Consider the following 10829-nt stretch of genomic DNA (forward strand, 5'->3'; position numbering starts at 1 on the left):
TAAAAAATTTACCTTTGACATTATTAGAAAATGGAAGAATGAGCTTTGGGTTGATTCGTCGTAGAAGGTAGTGGGTCTATGATTTTCTGGCTCCTCGGTGGGTCGAACCATCATAGCTCTTAATAGGTTTTACTGCCAGGCTCTGTCGTGGGTAGCTCTTAATTTGTGGGTGGACGACTAGGTTCAACGGTGGTGTGTGCGTTGGTGAGATGCGCGGGATGATGGTCTTTGGGGGTTCAGTCGGTTAGAGAGAGAGAGAGAGAGAGAGAGAGAGAGAGAGAGAGAGAGAGAGAGAGAGAGAGAGAGAGAGAGAGAGAGAGAGAGAGAGAGAGAGATAATTCAAAATGAAAAGGGTATTTTTGGGTATCAATAAAAGTTTGTTATCCTACCAATTTTGATCCACTTAAGTTTAGAGAGAGAGAGAGTATTCAAAATGAAAAGGGTATTTTTGGGTATCAATAAAAGTTAGCTATCCTACCAATTTTGATCCACTTAAGTTTAACGTATTAGTTTACACCTAATAAATGCATAAGAAGTAAAATTTCTCTTTATAAATAATGTTTACAGAAATATAGGATATCCTAAACCATAAAAAGAAAAAAAAAACACCAAAACAAAAATAAAATATACCATAAAATATGGACAAATCTTAAACTACCTATTTTCCAAACAAAGTTTCAAGAAAACCATAATTTCTACTATTTTATTTAGCCCCAGACAATTGAGATAATTAATAAGCCCAAGTCCATTAACCAACTCTTGTCTTCACTTGTCCAAAACGGGGCTTTTACAATTGGCCCAGAACTGAAAACATTTGGGCGGCGTCTCGGCCCGTTACGTGAAGAAGAAAAAGGTGAAGCTAAGATATAGTGAAAGGAAAAAGTGATCCAAACCTTTTGCGAAACTTATAAAAATATTGAAATTCGGGTTAACTTTTACAAAAATATTGTCAGACAAAAAAAGTTTCAAAAATACTGTATTTTTATAAAATACCGGTAGAACACAAAACAAACAACTCAAAACAATAATAGAACAACTAAAAAATACCAGTAGAACACCAGTGAAAACTTAACACAATATACTGCAATATTATTACAACTTATAAAAAAATACAATAAAAAAAATAAAAAATGCCATTTTTGTAAAAAAAATATTAAAATTAGTATACCATCTAAATTTTACAAGCTTTTTTCAAAAAGAAAAACAGAGAGTTGGGAGAGTTTGGTTTAGTTCGCCCCCTTACCTCTAAATTCATATATATTTTCCTTACCTTCCTTTCTCCTATCTTCCCCTACGCTTCCATTACAAGCCTTGTTTATTCTTCCTACCTCCAAATCGATCCAACCAACTATCGATCTCTCACCTCGTCGTTTTCACAAGGTACGTACATCGATTAGTATACCGTTTACTATTCTCTCTGATTATCGTTTTAATCGTTTAATCCAATGTTTTCTACGGGTTTCTGTTCTGATTAACATAAAGAATTTACCTTTTTTTCATCAATAAACAAGAATTTTGTGTTATTTTTGTGCTATTTGGGGATTAAATTCTTTTGGTTGTAGGGAATAATAAGATCTGATTCATTTCTTACTTTTGTCGTTTTTGGTTTTGAATTACCAGGAATTATGTCGTTTATGAGAAACTTTCGACCTCAATGGGGAACAATCGATGATGAGTATTGGTCTTCTTTAAGTAGAAACAATTTCAGTAATAATACTATTAACAGCCGGAGTAGGAGCAGAAACAATGGTTATACGAGGAGTTTTAACAACCCTCATGACGTTACAGGCAGGCATAACAGGGATATATTCAATTATTCTAATTATGTTAAGCCTGATCATAGTCAAGGACCCTCTTCCAAGAGGAGAAAATTTTCTGATTCTACTTGGGTAGATAATAGTAGTGGAAGACCTCATTTGCCACCCAATGCTTATGATTGTGCTCCATCTACCTGTTTTGATTCTGTGCATCCTGCTAGATTCAATTCTGATGTCACTCCGTCCACTTCCTGTAAACGGGATCGGTCAAAATTGGATGAGGATGAAGAACTGGTTTTTATGTCTAGGGATGACATTGACAGACACTCCCCGTCGAGAAAAGATGGTATAGATGCTATGCGTGAGACACACTTGCGGTACTCGTATTGTGCCTTCATTCAGAATCTTGGCTTGCGGCTTGAGTTGTAAGTATTTTTGTTTGAAATTTGTTCATATTTTATGTTGTTTCTATTTTTGTTGAACTTTTATGTGTCTATGTTTAGGATGAGCTCTCTGATGGATTTATTGGTCAAACTATTTAAAGAATCCGTTTTCTATTGTCTTTCAGGCCACAAACTACTATTGGTACTGCTATGGTATTGTGCCACCGATTTTTTGTTAGGCGATCGCATGCTTCCCATGATAGATTTGTGAGTTTTCCAACTTCTATTGGTTTTTGTATAGCACTAGAAAAAATCTGTTATAACTTTCTTTTGGTATTATTTTTAGTGGTAAGAATATCGAAAAGAAAGGAAAACAAACAGGTAAATGATTTATTGAATTATTTGTCACATGGAATGGACTCATTGTCATTGCATGTAAGTTGTGACCACTGTTTGGTACTATTAACATTTTTTAATGGTAGTTAAAGTGCTTTAATTGATTTATTTCTTGTGCAGTTGATTGCTACTGCGGCTGTTTTTCTTGCTGCTAAGTCTGAGGAGACAGCGCGTCCTTTGAATAACGTGCTACGAGCATCTTGTGAACTATTCCATAAGCAGGATATGACTTTTTTATCTTATCTGCTCCCTGTTGTAAGTATCTTTGGGAATTGTGATTTCCTTCTTCTAATTATTCCTCAAGAGTTGGAACTTAGAAAAAAGCCAATTAGTTTGTTCCCTTCTTTTATCTTTTCGATTTTGCACTTTTGAAAGACTCACCCTACTTAATTGGTAAGTGGAAAGTTTTAATCTTGATTCGGCTGAGATACGTTACGTTTTTATGTCGAATTTAAGACTTTATCATGTACTGATATGTCTATGGTTTCATGTTGAACAGGACTGGTTTGAGCAGTATAGGGAACGGGTGATTGAAGCTGAAACTATGATACTGACTACTTTAAACTTTGAATTGAATGTGCATCATCCATATGCTCCTCTTACGTCTGTTCTTAACAAATTAGGTCTTTCACAAACAGTGTTGGTGAATCTGGCTCTGAATTTGATCAGTGAAGGGTAAGTTTTTCTTATACATTTAACTTATTTTCCATTTGTTTGGTATATTGTGTTTTATTTACTTAATGGTGCAATCTGTATCTGTATATACCTTGCCACCTGTACGTTCAAAATTGGTTGCCTCATCTTAAAGCCTACAGGATGTACACAATGAATGTGCTTTGGGTTTATTTTTGTCAGTAACCTGATCCTTTGCATTCCTCAGGTGCTATATGTTTGGTTACTTTCATGAATCCTTCTCTGTATTTTACCAAGTAGTCTTATACAAATGTAGTGTAAGGAATAGATTTTTGACACTGGATGCTAGGGTCTCGAGAGAACTGCCAATTCTTGATTTGTGGAGGAGGCTTATTCCTTGGTAGAGAATGCACTGGTTTCTTTCCTGCTCTCTAATGGTTCAAAACTGTGTTGCTTGTGTCATTAATTTCTTCTTTAGAGCAACTTCTGTGTAGATATGATGGGTTATTGATTTTTTTGGCATGCATATAATTGCAGGATCACAAGATTAGCGTGCTGCCCTGTTTGATATTCTTAGCTGGAGGATTGATATGCTGTTCTTGGAAAGATTTGTTTTTTGTTTTTTAGCATCTGAAGTAAAAATTGCCATTATAAATATAGCCTCATGAAGATGGCAGTCAGCTACTGGATGTAGCACTAACCACAGAACCCAAATTACTTATCTACTTAACTTCTAACTTTGTGTGATTTTCTTGGTATAAATCCTCACAAGTACCATACAGACATAGAGTCTGTAACATAGAGCTGCCTGGCGCTGGGTTGTTGGTCCAGGTTTGCTTTCTTTCAATTTGGGGGTAGGTAGAGGCATATCATATGTGGTGGTGTGCTGGTATTTTATATTGGTTGGAAAGTAAGCTTTTTTTTACATATAAAATTTATTTCACGGCAACGTGTTAAATTATCTAGTCCCCTAGTTAATAAAAAACTTAATAGGTACAAAAGGATAGTGGTTTAGGCAATTTACTATATGGGTTATGGGGAGGAACCGTAGCTGGTTGCTTTTATTTTGACATATTGAAAAGAAAAAATTATTTTTACATGCTGTCAAGTTTAAGTAATTGTTGACTCTACTCTTTTGACTATATTATTCATCTAACTCTATTTTTTTATGAGTAATGATTGGGAAATGGGGCTCCAATCATCTCAAAACTAATGCATGGGATGCCATCAGAATTTTGCAAATGAGCGAGCTTGGGTGATAGTATTACTAGGATGGGTGACCTCTTAGAAAGTCCCCGTCTTGCATCCCTAAATTAAAAAAATAAAACAAAAATTATAATATTTATTGTAACTACTTATATTTTTTTATTATTCCTTAATGCGTGGCATGATTTTTAATTACTTATATTTTTATATATTATTTTATATGAGAACTTAATGAGTGGTTAAAAAGGAAGATCCAATATATATTTTGAGTCTAGATTATTGTACATTTAGCATCACTTTTTTTTTATTATCACTGAATATGGGTTGCCAAAGTAATGTGACGTACTCATCTATGTTTTTCGTTAAAACGCTAGATATAGAAAGCTTCAAAAGATGGGGAGAAAAGGGAGAAAGAACTTAAACTTTTGTTCTTTTATTTGTTATTGACTTTTGTTTCATCTCTTATCTTTTAAAACTAAAGCCATTTAAGTCCAAGTACTGTTAGTGTTTTCTATTTTTTTTAATGAAAATATGTATTTTGATAAGTACTGTTAGTGTTCTCTATTTTTTTTAAATGAAAATATATATTTTGATAAATACTGATGCTGTTATTTCTTTTGCCTATTTCTTACGTTAGACTGAATGTGGCTCAGATTTGCACTTCATTCAGTCTTTCTACGTGGAGCTCTTACTTATTACCCCAATACTATGATTCTATATTATTTTAGTTATTGTTATCCTTTTTATACTAATACTAGTTCCACCGCTATTTTAATATTATTTCCACTCTTTCTTTTTCATCACAATCACAATCACAATCATGATTATGTAATACTTATACAATGATAATTCTTACAATATTACTCACTGCCCTTTTCTCTTTTAGTAAGTCAACTGCTGTTATTGCATTATCTCTCTTTTTTTTCCTCACTATTTTTACCACCAAAATTATGATTGTACTATTTTTACTATTACGGCTATTACCACTTTCTTTATATTTTTACTATTAGTACTCTACTACTATTACTACTCTCTTTACTATATTAATTTTTTAATATTACCTCGGCATCTTCTCCCTACTGCTACTACTATTACTCTCTTTATCTTAAGTAATATTACTACTCTTTATACTCATCATCACAGTCTACTATTACTTTCTTTATATTTAGTAATATCACTATTGATACTCATTATCACAGTCATTCATTAACTAATAATGATATTATTATTATTTCTAATTATTCATAAAACCTTTTAGTTCTGTAATTTTTTCTTGAAATTTGAAGACATGAACATGTATATAACAATTGCATTTACAAGATGGGACTTTAGAAGGTTCCAATAATTTGGATGCCTACGATTGTCAAGAATGCTCCTGTGTTATATCTGGGAGAGATTGAAGTGGGGCTTTAGGGCCTCCCATTTTATTTAGAGATTTATCTAATTTACTGTTTGTCTTACCTCCACTACAGGTCCTTTTTTTAACTCCCGAATTTTGGTTTTTTAAATTTTTTATTTCACAGTTAGGTTTTCATCAATTTTATGCATTTCTTCCCACAGGCCTCTTACTTTCTTGGCTTTATTTGAATTAGGAACTAAGAGGATCTCCTTCTTTTGGATGTCTGGGTCTTGGTTTGTGTTTCTTTAATCTGCTTTTAGTTTTCAAAATTTTTCTTATTAACAAAATTACCGAAATATAGTCAGCCGCAATTGAATTTAAATAAAGTGGCTGCTTTAATGTTATTTTTTATCAGTGTATATATTCTATATATATGTATGTTGAAATTCTTGTTGATAGTCATACTCCAAACCGCTCAGAACAGACCATTTTTGTTTTCCCTACAAGAGTGCAAGAGTGCAAGAGTAAATGCTTGATCACAAATAATGAAATTGAAGATCTCAGGCAAAGCTGCATTTGTAGTCTGAAAATTATATTAAAAATTTATGATTCTAAATAGACTAAACTAGTATGAAATGCACGAGGGAGAATTGAATTAGTTCACAGAATCTGATTATGATGATGTAAATGGTGGTTTCTTCTTCTCATGCCTGCAAATATGGCGTTTGGTGGATGATTTTGGATTTGTATATAGTAATTGAGGTTATATACATTGTGAGCATGAAAGCATGTGTTTGACAAGCTTTTCCAGATCCAGCTTTTGAGTGGAAGTTGTTGGCTTTTCATTGAAAAGATTGATTGTTTCAATACATTGCTGTATACTATTTTGCTTTTTCATTTATATATATATATATATATATATATATATATATTTAAATCTGGAGTAAACTGCCCCTGCATGCAACAGAATGGGGCTTGGGATTGTCATGTGTACTCTCTAGATGAGTATTATGTATGTAGTAGTTTTGGTACTCTTTCAGCATCCTGCAGAGTTCTTGGAAAATATTCTACCTGAGTTGCTGCATTTTTAGTTGGTAAGAAGTAAATGACTTGCTTTTTTCTCTTGAAACCAAAGTCTGCTTTTATGGTCGTCGTTCTTTTAATTGTTAATTTTGTAGTAGACTCTGGTACTTTTGTAACTGAATTCTTCTCATCAGTGGCGAAATATAAATGCTAGGCTGTACGAGACAATTCCTGTGTAACTATTGCTCTGGATGGTTTGATTTAATTGGCTGTGTCTATGTATCTTTCTGCTTCTTGAGCAAATTAGCTGACATTAAGTATTTTTAGGCTTCGTAGCTCACTGTGGCTTCAGTTCAAACCACATCACATTGCTGCTGGAGCCACTTACCTTGCTGCCAAGTTTCTGAATATGGATCTAGGTACTTATCGGAATATCTGGCAAGAATTCCAAGCAACTCCAGCCATTCTTCAAGGTATGCTTAAAATTTATTTTCTAAACTTATCTTGAGTACACCTTTGTGTCCATATATGCTCATTGATCGGAAAAGAGAAATAAAGAGAAAATATAGCACCATATTGAATGTGTTGGAATTTTCTAGGTAGTGTTTTGTATGAGCACACATTTTAAGCTTTTTTGTTGTTTGCTTAGCATCTGATTAGCATAGCATGTGTGAATGTTGTTGCAGATGTGACGCGGCAATTAATGGAGCTCTTCTAAAATATAAACTGAATATAATTTTCTTACTAGATTTTATGGTCGTGGTATACAAGTGTTTTTCTTTTTGTTTTTTTTGGGGGGGTGGAGCAAGTAATCTATGAATGAAGTACTCTACTTGGAGAGGGCTATGAAAGTGTATTAAGAACTTTAAAGAGTATCATCCTGTGAGGAGGTTATCTACTAGTAGTAGAGTGACAAAAGTGAAAGTAAAATGTTGTCCTTTTATCTCCGCTATTTGTGTACAACTTATTATTTGTGAAATGTGAAAGTTCCTGCAAAATGGGACTGGCCTAATTGTACTTGTCCAATATTCACTCAAATACCATAAACAGATTCTTGGCTTTTTAAGCACTACTAATAGTATACTAGCCTAGTACTTCATTTTCAAAATTAGCATATTAGTATTCACATTATTAACAATAAATAGAAAGTACAACTGTAATAGAGTAATTTGCGGCGATAATATCTAAGTTTATCTTCTAGTTGCAGATTAATATTTAAGTGCCAAGTCACCATTTACATGTCATTGATTGGTCTACATCATTTAATTTATATTTTGTTTTTAAAAATTAATTTAAACATTTAAAAATTATTTTAAAATTAAAAAGTTATTTAAAAAATCTTTTAAATATATAAAAAATTCAAAATAGTTTATTAACATAATTACAATAAAATGATTTATTAAACTACTTGAATGTTTATTTAACTTCATCCATCATCTCAACAGAATAAAAAAAAAATCCATCAGCAATTTGAATTCTTTTTTGAGCCTAGAAACTTTCTAAGCAATACTCTATGAATTCCATCTTCAATCCTCTTTCCTAACTCCTTCCAACATGAAAGTAAGACAAAAATCAAAAATCAAGAACACAAACCCATCTCTTCCTCCCTTACAACTCCAACCCAGAAACTTAAGAACAAACACCCAGAGAAATTTTCTGGGTTCAAAATAACATTCAGATCTGCAGTGAGAGAAGGTAATTTAGAGAGAGAAAGAGTTACCATCCGATCAAAAGGGTTATGGTTTCATAATCCCATCATTTACAGATTTGTACCTAAGAAAAGGAGAAGATGAATACCAAAAGACAATGAAGGTCATGCGTAGATGAAGAGAGACGTCCAACTGTGCTTACGGTGGCAGAAAGGTCTGGCTGGTGCTGGTTTCCGTCCACCATTGATGTCGACGAAGAGAAGGGAGATTAGCAGAGGAAGACGAGCAAGAGAAGGAAAAAGGATCTCTCAAGCTAGTGGTGAGCTTTATTTTTTTTTTGACGAAATTCGAAGATGGCTCGATCAGATCTGAAAGTGGTTGTTGTGATTGAAGAGAGAGAGGAAGAAGAAACTGAAGGAGAGAGAAAGGGTGAGGTTGAATAATTTTAGGGTTTACTTTTAATTTTTTGTAGAATTTAATGATTTTTTAAAATTATGATTTTTTTTATTTATTTAAAAAAAATCTTATTGAATTAAATAAAAAAATGAGTTGGACCAATTATGATGTGCCACGTAGGTACTGATTGGTCACTTAACGGTCAGGTACCTACGGATGCAACAAAAGTGTAACAGAATGTATTTTTACCGCCAAAAAAATTACTTAGGTATTAATCTGCAACTAGAAGATAAACTTAGGTATTATCGCCGCAAATTACTCAATACAATATTATTTTTTTGAGGAGTGTTAACGTCAACCTCCTATTACAATCTTTTAGTTAACTTCTGTACTTGAAAAAATACGTCGAAAAATATTTTTTAATCTTTTTTTCATGACTGTTATGGTGAGATATAGGTTTAGAGATATTACTTTGCACCTTCTCCAAATAGCATCAACAGATGGAAGCAAACATGAACACCTCTTTAGTGTCCACCCCATGAGCATTGAGACCCAAAGAAATTTGACCCAATCCCAACATTGAGTTCTATTATCCTTAATAGGAATAAGACCTCATTAGGAGGCTCTACAAATATGACTAGCAAACTTACGAAACAAAAAGATGTGTTTAGCCATTTCCATTTTAGATCCACACATTGGGAAAATTACATCATCAACATGAAATCTTGTCCCAATCACAACACTAGTTGGCAGTGCATTACACAGGATACACCATCACAACACTTTAAGTCGCTTCGGGATATTAGAGTTCCACAATTTATTCCTAAGTGTCAAAGAGACTGTCGATAATGGTGCATGCTCCGAGGCTTGGAGGAAATAGGCAGACTTAGTGTTGAATATCCCATTATGCTCTTTGGTCCACATCCACTCATCCTTTCCCAGGGCCCCTCGACTTACCCCCTTTCAGAATAGACAATACATTATCATATGTGAAGAAAGTGTGAAGCTTATTAATGTTATAGTGCCCATTTCCATCAATAAGGTCAACTACAACTCTAAATCCATCTCTAGGGAACCCCCTTAGGGTTGGTCATTTCACCTCACCAAAAGGGATCCATGGATCTTTCGAAAAGTCTATAGAGAACCATCACTTATGACCTTACAAGCACCTTTAAGGATAATGTCTTTTGACATGAGAACGTTCTTTAAAAACCAGGAGTTTGAACTCTTAGAATCATCACTGAAGAAATATAAATTCTTAAAATATTTCGCTCTCAAAATTCGATAACAGAGAGAATTATTTTGAGTGAGGATTGACCATCCCCACTTAGCCATAAAGGCACGATTCGTCTCTTTTGATTTTTAAAATCCTAGCCCACCCCTTGACTTAGGAAGACACAACTTATCCCACACCATAAGATAGAGACCACGATTTCCCTTTTCATCTCTCCATCAAAAATCTAGCCCATCAATGCGGGAGGCCATCCGCTTGGATAACTTGGTGATTTGCATGGAATAAACATGTAGCGAAATGCCAACTGATTTAATGAGAGTGGCCTTCCCTGCCTTGGAGAGAGATTTTGCCTTCCACCCTTGAAGCTTATTCGCTAAGCATTCAACCACAAAATTGAAATCAACATCTTTTGCCTAGAATCGAAACAAAGGAAGCCCCAAATATTTGATATTCCTCTCTGGGCCCTTGATTCCAATAGCTTCTTGAGTAGCATGCTTCGTACCAATACTAGTATTTTTACTACAGAAAAGTGAAGTCTTTAGCTTATTCACTTGTTGCCCCGACCAGTTACAAAACGTTTCAAGACAGTCTCACATACCTTTAACTTCCTCAAGATTAGATTTTCCTATAAGGATGAGTTCATTCGCAAAAAATAGATGAAAAAGTTTGGGGCCACCTCTACTCAAATAGATACCACCATTGCTTCAAGTTTAGACAGGATTTCAACGACCTAAATAAATAAGGGGAGATGAGGTCCCCATGTCTAATGCCACACTTCGGAGTGATGGAGCCGCAAGGACTCCCATTGAGATG

At 34.0% G+C, this 10829-nt stretch overlaps 1 protein-coding gene across 3 annotated transcripts; it reads left to right on the forward strand.

Annotated features, from left to right (window-relative positions):
• The first annotated feature begins 1191 nt into the window (after positions 1-1191).
• LOC115723078 (cyclin-T1-4) lies at positions 1192-7803 on the forward strand. Of its 3 annotated transcripts, XM_030652488.2 has the most exons (7): positions 1192-1380; positions 1621-2182; positions 2326-2407; positions 2657-2791; positions 3036-3211; positions 7065-7210; positions 7424-7803. In XM_030652488.2, the coding sequence occupies exons 2-7, from the start codon at positions 1626-1628 to the stop codon at positions 7453-7455; spliced, it is 1128 nt and encodes a 375-aa protein (XP_030508348.2). In that variant the 5' UTR covers positions 1192-1380; positions 1621-1625; the 3' UTR covers positions 7456-7803. The 3 variants fall into 3 exon arrangements, with proteins under 3 accessions (XP_030508348.2, XP_060959511.1, XP_030508351.2); XM_061103528.1 differs by lacking the exons at positions 7065-7210; positions 7424-7803 and adding an exon at positions 3417-4536 and having other exon boundaries at positions 1193-1380; XM_030652491.2 differs by lacking the exons at positions 7065-7210; positions 7424-7803 and adding an exon at positions 3707-4536 and having other exon boundaries at positions 1193-1380.
• The last annotated feature ends 3026 nt before the right edge of the window (positions 7804-10829 follow it).

The sequence above is a fragment of the Cannabis sativa genome, chromosome 9 (genome assembly GCF_029168945.1).
Source record: "Cannabis sativa cultivar Pink pepper isolate KNU-18-1 chromosome 9, ASM2916894v1, whole genome shotgun sequence".
Taxonomy (NCBI): Eukaryota; Viridiplantae; Streptophyta; class Magnoliopsida; order Rosales; family Cannabaceae; genus Cannabis; species Cannabis sativa.